Consider the following 22,583-nt stretch of genomic DNA (forward strand, 5'->3'; position numbering starts at 1 on the left):
GTTCGGTTTGTTGTTTTGTTTGTCTTTTCCAGAAATCAAAAGCTATGTTGTCCACAATGAAAGGCCAAATCAAACGTTATAGAAGGGGAACATCTCAATAGCCATACCCATTTCTTAGTACTTCTTACCATAGTGATTATTCAGACATGAAAATCAGGTTACTTGAACAGCTATTGAATTACCTGTCTACTGGGAATACTTGGTTATGCAAAATCAATATTCAGACCCAGTATCCTACTAGGGCACTTGTTCTCACTTGTGATTTCCAGCTTATTTACCTGATGTTCTTTTTGCAGCGTGTGCTGTGAGTTTTGAATTTGCATTAGTAAGAAAGCTGATGTTTGTCAGTTTCCAGTCCGTTCAACCAGTCACAGAATGTGAAATAGGAAGAATGATATAAAGACAAAAGAAGCATACCTAAAAACATGGGCGTAGGCTATCAATTAATGGGTCAGTGTTACCACTTTCTCCAGCTTCAGGGACCAAATCCCAAAGTTTTTACCATTTTTGTAGTGAAAATTTCAGCTCTAACGACATTTCAGACCTAGTGCCTTGTGCTGGTTTTGGCTGGGATAGAGTTAATTTTCTTCATAGTAGCTCCTATGGGGCTATGTTTTGGATTTGTGGTGAAAACAGCGTTGATAACACAGGGATGTTTTAGCTATTGCTGAGCAGGGCTCACACAGAGCCGAGGCCTTTTCTGCTTCTCCCCCCACCCCACCAGCGAGGAGGCTGGGGGGGCACAAGGCGTTGGAGGGGACACAGCCGGGACAGCTGACCCCAACTGACCCCAGGGATATTCCAGACCATAGGACGTCATGCTCAGTATATAAAGCCGTGGAAGAAGGAGGAGGCTGTGGGGACGTTCAGAGTGACGGCGTTTGTCTTCCCAAGTCCCCGTCAGGTGTGATGGAGCCCGGCTTCCCTGGAGATGGCTGAACACCTGCCTGCCCGTGGGAAGTGGGGAATGAATTCCTTGTTTTGCTTTCCTTGCATGCATGGCTTTTGCTTTACCTATTAAACTGTCTTTGTCTCAGCCCACGAGTTTTCTCACTTTTCCTCTTCTGATTGTCTCCTGCACCCCACCACGGGGGAGTGAGAGAGCAGCTGTGTGGTGTGTTTAGTTGCTGGCTGGGGTTAAACCGCAACACAGCAGCAGGCAGTTAGTTCATCACTCAAAACTTCATCAAGGCAGTTCCCAAAGAGAAACAGATCAGCAGGTTTTTAATCAACATGGCAGGTATTCTAAATGCCAGAGAAAAATTCAGATTTTTCATATACCTGGTGGAGTCAATAAGAGACTGTGCTCACTGGACTAACTTAGAGAAAATGGGAAAAGTTAGAACAGTAAGCGCCAGAGTGGGGAAGTATGTTGGATTATTGATCCCTGCCCCAACCCCACCCCCCAAAAAGACTAAGGTCATACAATTGGCAGAAACTAGTTTTCTGACAGCATGAATAATAGGATCCTCTACTTCATTCTGTCATAATGCTTTGGCTAGTCACTTCTTCCAGATCTGTGTTTCTGCTAATTTCTACTGCTTCAACCCTAAAATATTACAAATATACACAAAAATTGTCTATGAGCAGAGAGTACATGGAATAAGCCAACACTGCAGCATGGTTCAACAGTCCAAGTCTGAAATAACAATGAAGTAAACATTGCTGTTATTCCCAAACCACAGATGAAGTCTGGAAAAGCAGATTTACCATCCCTTGGACAGAATGCCAGCCTGAACTTCAGAGCTTTTGGTACCTACATGCGTGCAGGAACCTGACACACATACCTTTCTCTAGGAATCATGCCTGCAACCTTTCAATTCCTCCCTCTTCACAGAAATACCTCTTCATTAGCAATTTTTGAGCAAATTGGTCACTTACCAGGACTAGTTAATCACCTCTTAGAGAGAAGCAACATAAAATACATCAATAGAAGACATCACAGAAGGCAACTCGTGTATCAGTTGCTCACATGCGAGCAAGAATTATTTACACACTAGTATCTGCCTTTGTATTGTACTAAGTCCTTTGAGGATTACAAATTTTCCTGCATGTCTGTTTGGGCACTTAGGTACTCATAAACTTAAATACTTACTCTGGGAACAGTCAAGTTTGAAAATCACGGTCTGACTCTGAGTCTATTTTTTACTTTGACTAAAATTAGAAACTATGAATGCATGGGGGTTTTTTTCCAAAATGCTGTTGAACAAAAGAGACTAGACTGTTCATTTGCTGACTTGCTAGATGTTTCTTACTCTTTTGATCTCTTTGCAGCATGTTGATCTTCACTTTGGAAAAAGTACGTGGTAAATTCTGCAAATTTTCTGTCCAAAAGAGCACACAAAGCACAGCTATCATTCCAAGGCATTGCCAACGAAACTGAGGCAGGAGGCCAACTCTCACTTTTAGCAGAGGCAGACCATAGGCAACTCAGCTGAGGCCCTGAGGGCTTCTGTGTGCCAGTCAGACTAGATCAGACTCAGCAAAGGAGCAAAAGAATGTAAGAGACAACTTGAACTCAAAATACCTTTCCAAAGCTCTCCACGTATCTGCAGCAGAAGTAGGTCTAGGACACAAAGATAGTGGTAGCATGGAGGAGGAAGAGGGGAATCAAGGCACAACTGATATGAAGAACATAAAGCTGAAAGCAGATGGTGGTCCACTCAAAATCAAAAACCTGAACCTCAACTGATAAAGGAAACAAAGGGAGAAAAAAAAAAAGAAAATCCAAAATGGTGAAGCCATTCCCAATAGCATGTTTATAGGAATCAGGGGAAATATAACATTACACAAATAATTATTACCGTGCCATTAGAACTACATTTGTGAGGAAAATCACATGCGGGCTCAAGTTCATGAAGCACTTGCTTTTGTGGGGAGGTAAAACTATTATAACAAAAATGCCCCAAGCAGAAGGCAGAAAGATACCACCCACCCTGTGGGAATGAAGTCAGGGAATGAAGCTCTGGGTCCTCAGAGGAACTAGCTTTGTTGGTGCACACAGAGGCAGTTCCAGGAGTTTTGGCTGTGCTAGTAACACAAATTTGTTTCATGACTCTGCACATGCTCTCTTCTGTTAGGTAAGTCAGTGAAAACAGAAGTGTTACGTGATATTGGGTTCTCCAACTCAGAGATTAAGCCATGTACTTCAAAAAGAAATCCATGACCTTGTGCCTGGAAAAGCAATTCACAAAACTACACCAACTTTTTCCAGCACTCCATGCTGCCTTATTTAATGACATGAGTACAAACAGAGCACGCGTGTGTTTTCTTTTTCAATCTGAGATGTATCCTTCTTTTTACCTCACTCCCACCGCAAGAAAGCAAGGGTCATCAGACAAGCAACAAAACAACACTAAAACCAAGGGTGCTGCTCAGACTTTTTCCTTCTTCTCTCCCATAAGCACAGCTAGGAGTGCCTTAAACTTTCTGAAGCACTTTTCTTACACCTGCACTGGCCTCTTCTTTCCACATGGCCACATATTTTCATTAATAAGTACTTTATCACAAAATAATTGGCTTCTGCAGGCCTCTGAAAATGAAACAGCTATAAGAGGTAAACAGATTATGATAATTCCAGTATTAATGAAGTCTGGAAGAAGTCTGAATTGCTTCAGGGAAGAAACAGACTTGGTCACTTTGAAACAGAAATTTATCCGATTTGCTGTTCAGCCTTTTTTGGTGCAAAAACTTATTTATAAACAGTACTACTCATGTGTTGCAGACCATAAGTATCATTCATTAGCACATCACTTTAACATTCCTCTCCAGCCACAGTAAATTATATCAGTAAAGACTTTGGCCATTTCATTAAAGTATTTCAGGAAAAATATTCCATTCCTGCAAGGACATCATTTCAGTTCTTTAAACACAGCCACACAGAATGGCAATCAAATCATGCAGCATAACTAATGTTTTTACAGTCTTCCTTTGCTCATGTTCTGCTCTATATGTATATCATGTCCTGCGCTTGGAGCAGAGCCTCTCTCGGGTACAGACCATACATCGTTACCCAGCTTGAATCTGCACAAAAATTATGGACTCTGAAATGCATTACCTTCTGTAGCTTTAAGACCTATTCAATAATAAAATCAAATTCTCAGTGATAGCAACACTCATTTCCAATTGCTCAACAAGGCCAGATGAAATATGTTGTCTCTGAGGAACACTTCACAGCTGAAGGCTGCAAGCTCAGTGTGCAAACACCTGAAAACACCAGTTACTCAGAACAGCTGCATAGAAAAACCACAGTAACCCAGCGGAAACAGCCAGGAGAGATTTTCTAAGTTTAAAAGGCTATTTATCAATATCTCTAGGTCTCATTCTGTCTTGCTGAGTCTTTGAAACTCTTTCTCACAGCTTAAGTCAGCCACAGATAGAAGTGGCACCATCTCATTACTGCTGCTCTTGAGTCACAGGGCAAACGCTGGCCTCCAGGTCCAGGTCCAGGTCCAGGGCTTCACGCTCATGGGAGCAGATCTGCTACACACACATCACCTGCAAGAAGCACACCCTAGAGCAACCTATCCTACCTTTCATGCTCAGGTTTCCACCTGGAGGGAAATGGTTAGTTTGCTCCAGGTACAATCTCAGGAGTGAAGTAACACCAACAAAGTGTGGCCAGGCAAAGGACCATGAAATGGCAGAGTGCCTAAAATCCAGAAGAATACTTATCTGTACACTTATCTAGATTTTTTTAAATATATATCCTTCCCCAGATATGAAGAGACTGAGTTCTTCTACATCTCTTCACAGACACTGTTTGATCAGCTTTTCTCCCTCACTGAATAAACCGTTGTACTTACACAGCAATTTCTACCTCCTTAACCTGGTTACTTACCATAATCACACTATCATTACCTCTCTACATTCACTACATACATATAAACTCACAGCACATAACATATCCCCTGCATGTCATGGCACCCACTAGAAACCCTTTCTTCAGAGCACAAGAAAGAACTAATGGATTTTGCTTTATGTACCAAACTTTTGAATGAGAGTCAGCGTATTCAGCAAGTCGATTCTCAGTGCCAAAGGCAGTTGGTTGGTCTAGAACTCCTGATTATTTACAGAGACAGAAATACCACCACAGACTTGAACCTGAAAGCACTTATTTGAGCATTGAGAGGTTTTAAATCTTTCTTTCTGGTATTTCAGTGTCATAGAATTAAGATCTTTGGAAGAAATTATCACGTTAATTAATAGGCAGAAGCAATTGGATAGGAGTGAGGAACTTGTTAAACCTGGCAATCTGCAGGAATATGAAAAACATGAACAGTTTATGATTGGCTTCTACATGCCTATGTAACACAGAAACCAAATAGAACAAAATTAAAAGCATCCTCTGGAACATATTCATACAAACAGGGTACTAATGCCTTGGTTTTCGAAAGATAAAAAAGGCCACTCAGCTACTGGAAGAAAACACAATGGGGATCTCATTTTTTACATAATTAGGTACACATTGCCATCAAGCAAAACATCAGATTTTTTTCATGCTTGTCCCACTTCTGTCCTCAATCCACAGAATGGCAATGAATGTCCAGTTTAGCCATTAAAAACTGTAGCAGTTTGGGTGTCCAGCTGCAACTGCAATCCAGACTGCCCACAAATTTATGTAATGTAAACCACTGCATAGCATGTCTAACATGCAGGCAACATCACGTGCAGATTATGGTGAGACTAGACCACAGAATTCACAAGGCTTTCACTATTCTAAATACTATAACCTTCCAACCATGCAGCTTCATGGCTGTTAACAGGTTCTCTTTTTCCCTAATAAAACAGGATGACATGTGGCAAACAGCACCATTTTTCCAAGTCGAGAGCATGTCTTCATCACATCTCTCTTGAGAATTCTGCTGCTGCCTGAGGCACAAGAGAATGAAATAGAAAAAGGCAGAAATACCCAAGGAACAGTCATAAATTCTCCTACTTAAAATAAAAAGGTAAAATTAACATTTCCCCAGGAAATAAAAAGGATATCCTTTTCTAGGAGCTGAGGCTTTAGAAATTCTTAGAACATAGTTTACTATATTCCTACAAGGATCCCAAGGCCAGTCTGTCTTTCCAAGGCTGATAAGCACAGTCCTTGACTTTCTGATCAGCTGTACATCAGGATTCTATTCATCCCACTTCATCTTCACCAAATCTAGCATTTATATAAGCCTGGGTAGGTTTGGAGACAATCTTATTATGGTATCGTATGGTTATCTCAAGCTTTTCTAAATGTAAAGAAGAATGTAGGATTAGAAAGAACTTCATGCTGCACGTCCTCATCCTTCTTCATTCATTGACCAGTTTCCATCATAAGACTAGCTGGCTTCTTGTAATTCCTGAACTTTTAAATTTTCCTTCTAAATACTATTCACTACTTTCAATTTCCCACCCAAATGATGCCCACCTTAGTTTCAGTCCTCCTAGCGTCTCATTTTATGTTGTTTAATCAGCTTTTCTTCATCCCATATCCAGATACCATATCCCCCTCCCAGGCTCATTTTTACTAGATTAAACAAAACCAGTTTACCTCATCTCCTGCAGGTGAGACTTTCCATTCCCCAGTCACTGAGGTAACTAATTTCTAAACCCGTTACAAGATTAGCCAGGGCTTTTTCGAACATGGGAGACTAACTGCAGACAATATTCCAGAAGTTCCTCCATTTCCTGCACAGCAAAGTGAAACTGTCTCTATTTCTAATAGCAACACTAAGAGAAAAAAATACAGGAATACCATGCCAGCTTCTGAGCTGCAAAAGTTTGTTGCATGCAACCAGTTCTTAGCAAGATGTTACAATTTGGTCCTATTAAGCTTAATGCCATTCTTCTTTTACCCCTTTAATCTTTTTCTAAAATAGCTGTTCTTACAATGTCTCAAAGCTGATAAATTTTTTAGTACTACAAACTTCAAAATTCATCTAGAATATGCTAAACTTTATATCATGGTCCTCTAAACAGGCAAAGCATGGTTTGTTTGTTTCGTTTTAAATTAAAATACAATGCAGTCCAGTGAATTCAACACACTGTCCTTTAGCTGTACTCTTATTCTTAGAAAATTTTCAGTCCTGGTCAACAGACATAACTAATATTCAAAAACTGGAATAAACAGCCACAATGAACAGCACAGAGATTTTAATCCTATCCACCCGGTCATGGAGAGAACTGCTAAAATCTGGGTTAATCCTTCCAATCCTTAGTCAGAAATGAAAGTCTGTGCAATTGAAATAGTATGCCAGAATTAGATTTGCTTGTGCTAAGGATTCAATTAAGCCAAAAATTAAGATCTGAAATAGCTTCAGTTAAAATCAAAGCAGTGCATTTCTTCTGACAGATATTATAATCCAGAAAAGTCATTGTACTGAGACCAAACTCATAGCCCTTCTCTCCACAGGAAATTAATTTGGGACAAATCCCAGACACAGATTTTCAGATAGGAGTTTTGTCAAAAAAAAAAGAGAAAAAAAAAATCAGCATTTCTCCAAAATGATAATGACAACCGCTCAACTGGAATGCCATGAATAAGGCAGAACCTTCAGTTAGGAAGACCACAGAAATAAAGACAATTACTTATATTGCAATTTTATGAAGCAAATTCTCACAAACACCCTAGTGGCAATTTTAACTACTTTATATTTGTTGCTGTACTCAAAAACATGACATACCCATTAGATATAAAATATTTATCTCGTATCTATTTATCTGTATTGGGCAGGGGACTTTTTTATTTTTAGCAAGCTGAGAGATCACACGTCAACATAAAAAAATTTTAAAATGAAGAAAGGAAGATGCCACACTCCCCAGAGCAATTTCGCTTGAAGCTTCTTCATCATTTGATTAAAGCCTGTACAAATCAGACTGTATTAAATCTAAAATATAACAAATAGTCTGTATTTGCTGCGGCAAGTCTTCAGACTTGTCTATAGACAATTTATGTCAAGCCTGAAGTTTATGGTTGCTTTCTTGATGAAGTTACATATGAGATCACCTTCAAGACCCAGAAAGCCAGTGCTCCCCTCGAGCCTACCAATGCCACGCCTGCGCCCTCCCGTAACACGTCACGCTCAGCACAGTTACCGTGGGAGGCAAAAGCGAAGTGCCAGTAAAACTTTCCGTTACAAACATTTAAACTCTATAGTAACAGAATAATAGAGGCAAATACTCAGCTGTAGCCTCCAGGCCAAGATAGCCAGAGGTTTCAAGCTATTGCATAAGCATATTTCTGCAATTTTTGTTGCTCCAAAGCTGGAAGCTTTTACTCAGGCAAGGCTCTTTGAAGTTACTTTGGGAACTGGCTCTCTGCAGATGGAAAAACAAATGATTAAACCAGCTCAATAGGGAGTCAGACTTATTGTACATACTTGATTTAATAAGAAGCTAAGGGAGGGAGAATGTTGTTTGTTTGGTTTTTGTTTAAATACAACACTAGAATGCCTGTTAAGAAGGAAAATACACCACCGTCAGAGCTGCATCAGAAAAGCTGTTTTAATAACGGAGTTTGTAACTGGGTCAAACATGCAAATGAAACCTTAAAGTGACCTGGTAAGACAAAAATCTAATTACCAAAATGAAGTTTAAATAGAATATCAGGTTTAACTTAAGTAAAACCAGGTAGCATGTCAACAAATCAAGCTACCAGCAGTCCAGTAAGTCATTTGAAAAAGAGCACCCCAAGTACCATTATAACTCTTAAAGTACTGAATCATTCCTTTAACTAGAGACTGCTCTTCTAAGCAGAATATGCCTTAAATCTAATATGTTGCTTGGACTTTCCACCTCAGATATTATGAGGCTATGTCTGCATCTTTATGCCATTTATATAAAGAACATACTGAACACCCCTTATTAGAAAGGCAAAAACCCCTCCATCTTCTCTTTACATTGCAGCATTCAAATCTTCAGGAAAAGCAATTAAGTAGGCATTAAAGGACTAAATATTTAAAGTATTTGCTTACTTTGCATTTGCTCCTAGTCCTTTACTTCACAATGAAATCAATCATGCTGCAGCCAGGATCCCGCAAGCAGGATTTTTGCTTTCCATGTGGGACTCATACATGACCTGGATGCTATCTTTTCCTAGTAGAAGTATGCTCCTTGACATTTAGAAATGCCTTTGCTGACCTAGAGAACTGTTTTCAACACAAGTTATTTAAAACTAAGATTTTGCATGCCTATAACTTGCTTATCAGACAGTAAAAAAAGTAGTAGAATGTGCAAAATGTGCAAAGTTCATTCTTATTTTGGCTTAAGTTTTCCACTGCTTTCAGGCAGTGTCCACTGAGGTGTCCCCTGCAGCTTAACAAATCAATAGGACTTATATTGGAATAAGGATTACTGAGCCGGACCGTTACATTTTATTATTGGATGAAATAACTCACTATTTCAAGATCTCCGCCTCGTACTGTGAAGAAGGTAAATCAGAAAACAGGTCTTCTCAAGCCAACAGTCATCTAATACAAGCAAGCACACTTAGAAAGAAAACAACTGAAGCAAGCACACAAAAAAGATTGGTAAGGCTTTCAATGACCATTAAAGGCACACATGCTGCAGGTGACAGCTGGCTCCCATAAAAACTTCCTACATGTTCATTTAAATTTTAATTCAGAGACCATCAGATGTGTTTTTATGAGAAATTGGGAATCGAAAATAGTTGTATATAGTGACAAGCTACTGAGCAACTGTTTAGGATAGTTTAAATTTGAAGATTTTTTAAATTATTTACACCTGTCCTAAGTCAGCTATTAAGTGTCATTTCACTTATTCACTGATCATTGGAAATATTCCAGTAACTCTTATGCTATAACAGTGCTGAATAGTAAAGAACAACAGGAAAGCCAAAGAGATTGTAGCCAGAAGCATGTATCCTGGAAAAGGTTAGAAAAGGAAGGCATGTGACATGACTTTTTAAATTGTTAAGACTGGAAAAATGACAGGATGAGTATATCTGGAAATGGCTGGGAAGATCATTTGTTGACTTTAGCCAACATGGGCAGGGGTGACAGTGGTGGAATGTAAACTTGTATTTTTCCTTCCACAAGGGAGTTTGCCCTGCAAAGAACCAAAACTATCCTTGCCTGACACTTTCCTATACTCTATTCTCTGAAGACATTGCTTATTTTCAACCTCATGATACAACCAGTCATTTAGATTACATCAACATTTATGTAATTCACGATCCATAACTTTGTTCTGCACGCATAACTACAATTTAAGTAAGTAAAGTAAGTGCCGGTAAACATGAGTCTCAGAATAAACTTTTAAAGCAACAGCAAAACACATTCACATACAGGGGAGACTGCAGAATCAGCGAGCCACCTAACACTGTGGAAAGCAATTTATTTTCATATATTTTAACTAACAGTTTGTCCTGTCCCCGAGTATTCTGAAGCCAATTATAATTGAATTGAAAATCAATTACAAAAGGGAATCATAAATGTATTTTCAAATGTCAATTCCTAAAAATCCGAGGTAGCAGGACACAGTAGCCAGCCAAGTGCATAGCAAAATAAAGGGAGGGTTGTATATTTAGGAAAGCCTATAGACTGGCCCTGTCCCAGAGGTTATACTAAAGGAAAAAATAAAAGCAGTAGGGAAATTTTAAATGACATTAAAAGAGAAACATGCAGACTCCAATACATCAATTTCCAGATACTTAACTACAGCCTGGACTCCCTACATTGCACCAGGAAAAGCCAGTGTCCCCCTACATGAGTATGTAAAGCTGGTCAATGAATGCAGAAGGAATCACTTAGGACAGGAGAAGAATTGCCCGAAATCCCAGGGCCAGGAACCCTGAAGAGATACTGAGATGGAAACTGTTCAGGGTTTCAAATATGGTTTTCTCATACTTCTTTCTTCACAAATAGATCACTAGCACCAGCAATTCCTATTGCTGGTTTATCACCAGCTCAGCTCTTCACCGTTACGCTAGCTTACCTGGTTTAGCTTCCCATCCTTTCTCTATTTTCTGCTTATTAAACAGGCTTAGCTTAAAGTCATAACAGTTTTTACATTCTTCTTGGGATTCCAGAGAATTTTTATTTGCTTCAATTATTCTTATTTTAGCATGACTATCATCTGCACTTTGTGTACACTAAAAGAGTCCCAGTACTCCTAACAGCAAGGGATACATATTTTTAAGCCAAGAGGTATATTCTCTCCTAGCCAACCTTGCTTCTGCCAGAAGTGAACTAAGGTAATAAATGGGGGGGCGGAAAAAATAAAATCCAAACCACCCTAACTCTAACACTAAGGTGACAGCCAAGTATAAAGTAGAATAGCAAATAGATGGGATGCAGATGAAGACAGCATAACAGGAGGGTGTTTGGAGGCAGCTGTTTGGAGGAAAGAGATTTGCATATAGAATGGACTGGATAAGAAACACACAGTCTAAGAGCAAACGAAGGAAGCAAATGTTTTTTTACAACTTCTATACCAGTTTGCTTTTACATAGTTAAGTGATAGAGCTTAATGTTTTGCATGCTGAGCATCGGAGTCATCCACAACATCTTTCACTAGAAAACAGATTCCACAACAGAAAATTTCAGCCTTTTTGCAGATAACAATAGTCAAAATGCAGATGGAGAAATGAGAGGAGAGGATGGCAAACAGATCAAAATGAAACAAAGGAGAGGGTTAGCTTATTTACTACAAATATAATGTGACTAGTGAAAATCAACCAGACCATCCTAAATAGTACTTGACTAGAATACAGAGGCACTTCCCAAAGTTTTTGCATCTGTTTTCTTATGATGAATTCACAAGCCTTATCTCATCCCAATTAGGTACTTCATATAGCTCTGATGCCTCTGCCAACACAATTTACCCAGAACTCTTAATTAGCCTCACACACAAAAAATAACATGTAATTTGTCTGGCAATTATATGTTTCTGTAACTTCTAAAAGCAACTCATTGTAGGAATGTTGCACACTTTGAACAGATTACCTTAATTCTATTTGCTGTTTATTCAATTATAACTTTCATTCCTAATTGTATTGTAAATTGTGTTGGGCTGGAAGGTGGCTATAAAATGCCTGCTCTTTCCTGTTTCATAGTGGTTCTATGTATGCAGTGTGTTTCCACTAGACACAAAATCAATGTAGTGATTAGACTACAGTAGACTGCAAAGCAGTCCTATTGTTAATTCTAGTCACGTGGAGAAACAGGTTGGTCAGCACAAACAGACAAAACTTTGTATCAACAAAATCACAGGCAGAAATCTTGAACCAAAAGTTAGAACACTTAAAAAAAAAAGAAAAAACACTGTCAAGAAAAGGAAACAAAAGGGAAAGATAAGCAGCTTCCCACCCAGCAATCCCTTGAATGAAACAGGTTTATAGAAATACCTCGCTCTGAGATGCACAAAAGGCAAGCTATAAATAGTTATGCACACTGAGCAGAGGCCGTGGAGCAAGACCAGCATTGGTGTTCTCAGTCATACTGCAGCAAGTAACTTGTGACAAGGAAACAGTCCAGGCTATCTTCATTAAAAGCCTCAAAGGAAATTACTTTCCCAAACCTATGATGGAGATAGAAAGCCTAAAACACTGACTGAAGAGTCATCTAGTAATGAAGCACCTCTCCAAGAGAGCTTACTCAAAACCTAAATAACGGGATACATAATTTTAAAGTTGAAAGGTGCATGGTCTCAATCTGAAAAAAATGTACTTTATCCAGGCTACTCAAAGATGGGTGTACGTGATCCTGCTGGGAGATTACACTACTGTCAGCCAATTCATCACGCCAAACCACTATTACTTGTAGGCTCCATCCTGAGGAGTAGGTAAATCAACGTACTTGAAGAAAAATGTTACAAGCACGAAGATGACAACCTTTCATTTTCTCACTATTCCTCTCCACCTTCAGCAAGGGAATCTGGCAGAAAGCAGGGAGAAGAACCTGCATGTATACCAAAAACAACAGGCCTAGCTTTCTCAGACCTGATCACGCCTTAATATGAAACAAAAGATGACTTCCAAAAGAAATGGAAGTCCTTTTGGAGCTGTATACAGAACATTAGTGTTTTAATCAAATGTCATCCACAGCCCTCCAATGTGCCACTTAGTGTATTACAACCAAAAGGGACTGCACTCTAGCTTTGAATTTGTCCCTGTCCAAATACAGGTTAATCTCGCTAAGCATTCTCTGTTCTATAAATGTACAATCAAATGGAGATGTTTCACTGTTGCCCATGGCTCTAGAAGTTTAGGACCAGCTTCTGACCTCAGATATGTTGCTGGATTTCCTGGATCGGTTTTAGCGCAGTCTCTGTGGCTGTTGAGGAGATTAGGGGAGTAGGAATGGATTAAACAAACTGTCCGGAGATATAAATTTACGATTTGTTTCTTTAATCTGCAAGTAAAGCTTAAAGAGTCAGTATTCAAACAAAACCTTAGTCACAAATTTGGACTAGAAACTGTTGCTTTTTTAAGAGGTTTAAATCAACCACAGACATTGATCAGGGAACGCTGTGTACTCCTCGGCCCACCCCAGTAGGCAATAATGCCTCATGCCTAAGTCCCAGAAGGCACAGACCTTTCTCCAGAGGAATTTTGCTCTTCCCTAAATAAGAGATAAGTTGTACAACTGGGACTTCCTTCTCTTTCTAAACACTCAGGCTTTTTGATCACTTAAGCTCCACGTGTATGGAAAGTACAGGGAAAATTGCTGTTGGGAAAGGTGAGATAATGTTAACTGCATACCACAAACTTACAGCTGCTGGACACCAAGTCACCTCCGTCTGCAACTTGGAATACCATGTTTGCACATCAGGAAACAAGCTAGTTTTCCTGTTTGGTTGTTCAGCTTTTGTACATTTCTTCTACACACTTTAATTTCTCTCCAAAGTATTCCCTTCTAACCAATCTTGTTTCCAGTTCTCATTTCACACAGAGCCTGTGAATCTCAACTTTTCTCTGACCCAATAAATCAAGTCTCAGGATAGAGGAAGAGACATCACCATGGGGCTTCTAGCACAGCTTGTTTGAGTGCAAATACTCAAAAAGAAATGCTTGCCAGCTGCTGCGCATTTACACAAGAGCACAAAAGCTTTTCCTAGAAACAACGGGGAGACCCAAGCATAACCCATGAGCAGCACTGTCTCTCTGGGGCCACAAGACCTCCAGCTAGGTCTCCATCTTGAGAAGCCGGAGGGGCCCTCATCCGGAGGGTGAACGTGCCGTGTAACTGGAGCTCTGCACTAAGGGAACTAAACCATGTCCGTTTTTACAAACTGTGCGTCTGGCTTATGCACCTCAATTGCAAGCACAGGGTTTTTCTCCTAAGGACATTAACTCTATATCTAATATAAATAGCCAATGATGCTGCTATAGTTTATTTCAGTGAAGTACGGAAGAAAATATCTCAAGGATTTAAACAAACAATATGGTGACAGATGGTGTGGAGACAATCCAGGCTGGGCTCCCTCAGTAAAATCCACACAACTTCATAGCTCCAGGAAAGAGGGGAGGCAGAGGAGGAAGAGGAAGGAGAAGGAGGGAAGAGGGGAGAAAAGCTGGCCAAGATGACCAATTTGTTATTCTAACAAATAAAAACAGTTGTGTACTTCAAAGTTTCTCTGTTCTTGTATACACAGCTCTTTGTACCATCACCGATGTACACAGATCTACCCCAGATATCTTCCAAGCAAGTCCAAAAAAATTATAAAGAAATTCTTCAAATTAAATTGTTAGTCCAAGTAAGTGACAAATAAAACACACTATTAAACTGTCTATCCAAATCATCTAAGTGTCCTCTCAAAAATAATTAATAGATGAAACGCGAAAAATGTGTTTGTTTGACATGATATCAAGGCCCTACTGTTCACTGTATAATTTTATTAGGATGAATATTTTCAGGTATGTTCTCTGGATATATTCCAATTGCCAGAAATGTTTTATGTGCTTTATAATAGTCTATTATTACTTTGTAACTTAAAGGGAATAATTTGAGATTTTATATTTGAGAATGTCCTTGGGAAAAAATTCCAAGAATGCCACCAGGAATGTCTGTAAGCAGAAAATTATGTTGAAAGTCTGCTATGTTATAATTACCTACAGACAGGCGATAATTTGGAGAGATTGCATGGATGATCTACGACAGTGACCTATTAGCAGTTTTAAAGTCCAAACAAAGACACTTATGGATTTCTATATTCAAGAACTGTAAGAACAGACAGTTTGAAGAGAAAGCAACCAGTACCTTTGAGATGAAAGTCTATTGCCCTTACTGCAAATGACTAGATCCAAGTGAAGCCAAACATTCCTCCTGCCTAAATAAGAGTGGTTTATAGGATCCCACCCTGCACCCTGGGCTCAGCTGCAACTGTGTCAAGTCAAGCAAGCTTTTTAAAAAAAATTAAGAACCTACCCACACCTGAGCTACATCAAAAATCAAGCCAGCACTAGAAGACTTCAATTTCCTACAATCTGCTTACTAGTTACAGAAATTCCCAATCTCTTCCAAATTATCTTCCTTCTACTTAGGAAAATTGAATCAAATATTCCTCCCTTCAACTCCACAAGAGTGACAGTTCAAGTCTACTCTCATGGTATTCCAGGAAATCCTTCATGCTTTCCTTTGCTAAATTAAGAGGGAAACTTTTGTATGGACAAGAGAATGAGGAATAATATAATCATCTCAGAAATAGCTAGGAAAATCCTTTAGAAAAGAAAAGACAGAATGGGGGAGAGAAAGCAAGAAAGCAAGGCTCACATCATTAATACAACACTTCTCTGGGTTCTGAGACACAGCTCAAAGCAGTGAACACTGCAGCTCTCGCTGTTAAAGCTTTACTTTCTCATGGCGATGACAATACAAGAATAGTAATGTAAACCTGCATGCTGTATCATAACCACCTCGCGCTCCCAGACCACTGGCTCCTATTGAAGAAAAGCACGAGATATTGTATCCACTCACTTCATTCACCTCAGTAAGAAAGAGTTCAAGCACGTTTTTAACCACTTAATAACAGTGATTATGCCATGTGTGCGTAAAAGGTACGACTGCAGATTACGAGCCCAGTTCTAAAAATCTTTATGGATGTGCAAGGCAACTTTTTTAAAAAAAATACATATAGATTGACTTTTATGGATATGGTCAAGTAAACACAAATTTCCAAGACAGGGTCAATGCTACGTTTTTGTTGCAGTTCAAAATAAAAATGAAAATATCTGGAAGTTACACTTCCCAAAGCAGCATTAGTACAGCTAGAAGGGAAGAAAGTAAAATTCAACTGCTTCTTTAAAAGAGGCAGAAGGAATAGTGCAAGCTACTTTATCTAGACCTGAAGCATCAGTTACATGAATACAGATATTTTTTCACTAAAGCATTTATTCAAGTACAGTTTAATCCTCCGGTCTTTTGCAGCACCAGTCAAAGCTAAAGTTAATATCCTCAGGAGTACAGTGCCATACGCATGCTAATATCAGTTAACAGTAAGGACAGGAATGAAAAGTTACAAAATTTAGATTTAAGATTTTCTGTAAAAATACAGGACTGCTTTGATGAGCCAACTAGATGAGCTGGACAGAAATCTACATAAAGCATATGGAAGACATGCAAATTGATGGGCACGCTCCATGAAGTATGATCTCCAGAAAAGATTCCACAACAAAAAACAAACCAAACACACCTCCCCACCAGCATTCATCACAACAATTTTTTAAAGCATAAGAATTGAAGGACATTTATGCATAGTGCAAATGTGAAGTGTAGCTTTTGAACTTTTTTTTTTTTTTTACTTTTTTTTTTTTTTTTTTATATGATCACTGTGCTATGAGGATACATGGCAAAGAAGTTGTAAGATGTGTAGAGGAACCTTAAGAGCAGCGTACAAAGTCATGAACAGATAAGGAAATGTAAAATCTCAGTACCAGAGCCAGTAGTCTGGGTGCGCTCTGATCGTAGTTACAAGGCTGGCCTTAGAGTTCTGGTTTGCACAAGTGCGGTACAGTTTTTGCATCTCAGGACTGAGGAAAAACAGAGCAATTCCAGCTATAATGAGCTGAAAATGACAGGTAGTGCAAACATCTGCGAGTATTTCAGTAAAATACCTGAAAAATGCCCACCAAAAGAATGAACAAGATTTAAAAGTACAGTCCCACTCACTACTTATTCACAGTTAGGCGTCTTCATAAATACCCCAGCAGCACTATAGGGCGCGGGGGTCTGGTGGAGGAGTGGAACACAAGTCAGCAGTGCACCCTTCTGGTGATAAAGCCTGACCAGGCTGCGTTAGCCAGAGCACAGCCAGCTGCTGGAGGGAAGGGATTATCCCCCTCTTTGGTACTCGTGAGGCCGCGTTGGCAGTCCTCTGTCCAGTTGTGGGTTCCCCCGCACAAGACATCAATATACCTGAGTGAGCCCAGAGGGCCGGAGGGCAGGAGGTGCAAGAAGGGGCTGAGGGAACTCTTTTCCCCAGAAGAGAGGCAGGTAAGGGCAGGTGTAACTGCAGCCTACAGCTACACAGAGACAGAGCTGGACTCGGAGACTCACAGCAAAAGAACAGGAGCCCGTGGTCACGGTACAGAGGGAAATTCTAATGAGATATAACAAAAATATTTGCACGGTGAGAAAGGTTAAGTACTGGAACAGATTGCCCAGAGAGGCTGTGGTATCTACATCCATAGAGATATTCAAAACTTGACTGGATGATCTGGTCTGACTTTGATGTTAGCTTGTCATTGAGCTAGGGCTGGGTTAAACAAGCTCCAGTGATCCCTTCCAACCTCAATTGCTCTATGATTCTATGTTTACTATTTCGGAGGAGGATGGGGCTAAAAAGGAAAGCTGAAGGTGGTGGTAGATGCAAAAGGGATGTTATACTAAACAATTAAGAGCGTTTATTGCCAATATTATCAGCAGAAAGAATAATGAAGAACGATAATTTAACTATATACAGTACTTATTTTCTGGAAAAGCAAAGATCTATTTTGCATAACATTTCCAGAGCTGTTTCAAGAAGCATTGCTTTGTAATAGCCCTTTTGGAGAATTACCCTCACCTTTAATGCTGTTTGGCTATGCATTATAACTGTCAGTAGTTCCATGACAATAAAATGCTTCGAGCTATGTCTTTCAGAAAGATTTCTAATGAGAAGCTAGAAAGACTTAATTCTGCAATATGCAAGAGCAGTATGGTTCAAAGACGCTAAGTATTCCTGGATGTATTTATAATACATAGGGGCTTTTTCCCCACTTGTGAAGGAAACAAATCTTTTATTGTTGTCGCAGAACTAACCACGATGTTCTGCTTTAGAAAAGTATCACAGACACTATCCTTATAATGATAGCATGTGGTGAAACAAATGTAACTAATTTTAAAATCAAATGCTCAAGTCAGGAAACAGTTCCTAAGTAATGTTTGGTTTGAGATCCCTCAAATGTCAACAGACACAAGATGAATAAACAGCCAGTCTGTTTTCAGCATCCTCCAAGGGATGCTGATGCACAGCAGGTTGGCACAGATGCCCCAGACACAATTCTCATCTTGTTTCAGTAGACTATCCCACATCTGAGTATGTTTTAAGTCTGCGGCAGAATTGGGAACCAAAGCCAAGGAGCAGTTCATTGGCAGGAGAGTTCCTGCCAACAGCAGGTGATAAAATCAGCTGGAGACAGAGCATGTGGCACCGTCCAAAGGGTACCTCTACAGCGCAGTTGGGATCCGGTAGGTACCATACATCCTTAAGTGGCACATTGGTTTATCGGTAGGCTTTTGACAGCAGATGTCAGGTGACGGCAGATCGGCTAGGTTCAGAAAATATTCCAGTTTTGTTGGCTTCACATGCCTGTCAATTTTCATAGCCTGTATCAAGCAACTTATCTCCTCAGCTGGTGCAGGCAAACTTTAACCAAACTGAAGCGCAGTACAGCCTGCTGGGCCAACGGAGGAGGCAGTCTAAACTACGCGCCGTTCGCAGCAGATGTTCGCACGGGAACTCAGTACTGCAAAAGCTGTATGTCCTGCATTAATCACTGCATACTCCAAATGTGGGCATATCTCATATTTAGAAACCCAACCAACTTTTTATTTTTTAAAGAGATGGCTGGCTGTTCATGTGAGATTCACATTGACATAGTATTTATTAGCCATAGAGAATATGGTAAGCTTATCTACTCTGAGTCATTCCAGTAAAGTCTTTAGCAGTATAGAGCATTATGGATGACTTCTTATTTCTATGCCTTCAGTTTAGTTCACATTTAGGACAGTTAAGCAGCATATAGCAACCACCTGGCACAGAATTCACTGAATTGTTGTGCTGCCTTTGTGTCAGCCATGCTCAGTAGACTACAGACAAACAGGTACTGCACACACACACTTTGAAGTGTCTTCTAAAACACAGTACCAACATAACGCCACAGAAGAGGAAAATATCTTTTAGAGCCACACAGTAAGGACATAAATGAAATGGCCATTAGCGTGCCAGAGAACCACATCTACAAGCAAGAGTGGGACCAAGCATCTTTTTTTGCATACCCAGCCATCTCAGTGTATGAGACAAAACAGAAGAATTTAAACACCGATCAAATTCACAATTTCGCCAACACCCATGTGTTTCAGCTAAAATCCTGACACTGACTTGGAAGACAGATTTTACATTTGCAGTCCTTCTCCCTCAGTCTTCATCTCCTCTGCCTTTATGACAGCACTGTGAATTTCACCTTCAACTCCCAGGAATTCATTCCTAAATAAATGGTTAATTGAGAGACATATGCAAGTCTCGTTACTACGATGTTCCAAACCCAGTTCCAAGACATTGCACATTGCAAAAGCCAAGTTAAAAATTAAGGCAATTTTAGTTACATGAGCAAACAATTCTTTCAGCCGATTCAAGCTACCGAAGACAGCCTGTTAGATTGCCTTAACACACAAAAGAACAATTTTGATTTCCCACGTGGAAATCTTAGAAGCCACGTTTCAGCACAAAAATGTTTTATTAGCAAACTGTGATAACCCCTAAATTCAAAGACAGCGATATAATAATGACAATATTAGCATACAATGAAAATAGTATTAACTTACTGAGACAAGAAAAATACAATCTATTTCATTTTCTAGAGGCTCCTACATAAAAGTAAAAAATAGATCTGTATCAGTAACATCCTGCATCTGCTACCGAGCATGAAGTCGATTCCGTAAGGATTTCTGCCAGTGTTTCATCACTCGGCACTGCCTGGGATCTTCAAATGTTCTTATGCTAGCATAGAAAGTTGAGTGAAACATGTATCAAATAAAATTCCTGAATATATATAAAGCCAGCTTTATAAAGATGGGTAAATCTGTACAGTAATTTCAAAGCACATGAAATAACTGCGCCTGTAACTTGGTCACTGCGATTACATTTAAGATAGTAGCATTGACTAGAATGATCTTTCCATATAAATCAAGATGTCAAAGCCATTGTTATAGAATCTCTGCTATAATTCAGCACTTACTGTCTTCCCCTTGTATGACATAAGTTTTAAAGGCAGGCCATTCCAAATACCAAGAGAGACAGATCGCTTATCCCAGTGGAAAAAGTCTTTTCCAGAGGTGAAGTTTCAAAAGTTCACAGCTGATTCCTCAACCGTTACTAATCATTGCATCTTTCCTGCTTCTTCCCTTCCCCACCCCCCCACCCCCCACCCCCCTCAGGTTACGAAACAACATATCCGGACCACTTCACTTTCAGATGGATTCGGAGAGTTCTTTAATATTCAAGTACTATGCAAAAGCCCCTTATAAAGAATAACAGTATTTAATGAATAAGAAACCCTAAAGGGTACAAATATCAGGAAATAAGTTACAATTAACATTGAAAAGCCTTGTGTGCTGGAAAACCAGTAAATTACTTCCCACAATTGAATTCCCTTTTCAGCTCTCCTTTTACGCCACGGTGGGAGCTCCTCTCAGACTTTCAGGCCAAGCAGCAGTCCATGCCAGAGGATTTAGTCCTGCGCGGTGCTAAGCACCTGTTTCAGAAACAGCAGTGATCACTTTACAAGATCAATGCTGCAGTGCCAGCAAGGATTTTTTTTAAAATTGTTACAATGTCAAGCAACATGAGCTGGGTACGTGAGTCACTTTTGTCATTCCAGTCTCACGACAGATTACACAGAGGTGTTTTCCAACAAAACAATTTGTCATTATCTCCGGAGTTCAGACAACCTCAGTGTGGATTTTCATGAACTATAATAGGAAATTATAAGTACCTGGTTAGCAAAAATCTAATTTAATAAATACAGTGAATGCAAGAGCTGGTTCAAGTTTGCAGCACTACTTAATTTATAGACTGTAGTAGATCACAAGTCCAGCTTAATTGTCCTATTGTCCTATTACTACTATTGTCCTCAAATACATTCAGGTCTATTGCGTGCTTTTTCTTATAAGCACTGCAGAGTATCTCTTTATAACTTTAAATTTTAACCCTAAAATCATTTTATTGACCTACTATTTTGAGGTCGTTTTTACAGCCATATGTCATATTTGCTAGTAAAATTTCTAAACTGACCAGCATTCAGTGTGCTGGAGAGTAAAATTTCATTAAGACTGCTTTTTACAATGGACAGAAAATTGAGTTTCAGGCATGAACCCCAAAATATTTCAGAATATTTGACGAGTGATCAGTGAGGACACTGCTCCATATATTCTTTCTTTTTTAAAGTACAGACATAAAATTAGAAGCACCTTTTTTTAACTGCTTGCAGTGATTATTCGCAATAGAGACCAACACAGTGAAGTACATTAGACTAGCAAAAGCTTTTAATAGATTTTCCTACCTTATCTGCCATTATCATGGAGGCCCCACCATGAATTCCAAGAATTGGAATAGAAGTCTGAGATGAAATAAAATCCAAAATCTGAGCTACTGCCTCCTGATCAGTATCATCTCCAAAAACCACTCCATGGATCTTGGTGCCTGACATCAAGTCGCAAACATGCGTTATGATGCTCTTAGGGTCAGTCTGGTTCACCAGAAGGGTCACTACATTGACATCAACAGTCAGGTCTGCTGACATTTCCCTGGTCCAGAGAGCTCTGATATCTCTCTCTGTGATATACTTGGTCCTTCCCAGAATCACTGCAATGTTCAGGATGGGATAACTTTTCTCCGCTCCACGAACAAGATCCAAAGGCGCCAGAAGAGCTTGGAGTACCAGGAGAGCACAGCCAATTTTCCTCATCTTTGCCAGCTTTATCCCCTGTAAAAGTGATCACATTGTATGAGAAAAACAACAGAGAGGAAAAAAATATATACTGTGTATCTCCAATGAAGGTTTTAAACAGAGAGCTTCTGGACACAATGCAAACTTTAGCAGCTTTTTATAATACATTCTTCACCTTAGTTTCAATTCAAGCCTCTCCTATCCCCTCAGAAAGTTGGCTTGCCAATGACAGTATTACAGCTGGTCTCCTGCAAGCAAGGCAAAAACTGTAGCACGAGTTCAGAGGAAAGACCCATTGAAATTCTTCCTGGATGGCCAACAAAAATTAAAATGACTGACGTAATTTAAAGAAGACATCAGCATCCTTCTCTTTGACGTTGCCGTCCTAAGAACAGGTAAGACACAGAAATCTATTTTCCTTTGTCCCCAATGCCTATTT

The 22,583-nt window shown here is 39.6% G+C and overlaps 1 protein-coding gene across 5 annotated transcripts in view; it reads right to left on the reverse strand.

Annotated features, from left to right (window-relative positions):
- GRIN2A (glutamate ionotropic receptor NMDA type subunit 2A) overlaps positions 1 to 22,583 on the reverse strand; it is a 196,837-nt gene that overhangs the window by 171,818 nt on the left and 2,436 nt on the right. For 4 of the 5 annotated variants that reach the window (XM_049835519.1, XM_049835518.1, XM_049835516.1 and 1 more), the window contains one exon: positions 21,758 to 22,180. In XM_049835519.1, coding sequence (XP_049691476.1) covers positions 21,758 to 22,180 — 423 coding nt within the window. Of the gene's footprint in view, positions 1 to 20,484; positions 20,585 to 21,757; positions 22,181 to 22,583 lie in introns of those variants that run through there. The other variant, XM_049835520.1, reaches the window with a different exon arrangement.

This window comes from Accipiter gentilis, chromosome 33 (genome assembly GCF_929443795.1).
Source record: "Accipiter gentilis chromosome 33, bAccGen1.1, whole genome shotgun sequence".
NCBI classification, from domain to species: Eukaryota; Metazoa; Chordata; class Aves; order Accipitriformes; family Accipitridae; genus Astur; species Astur gentilis.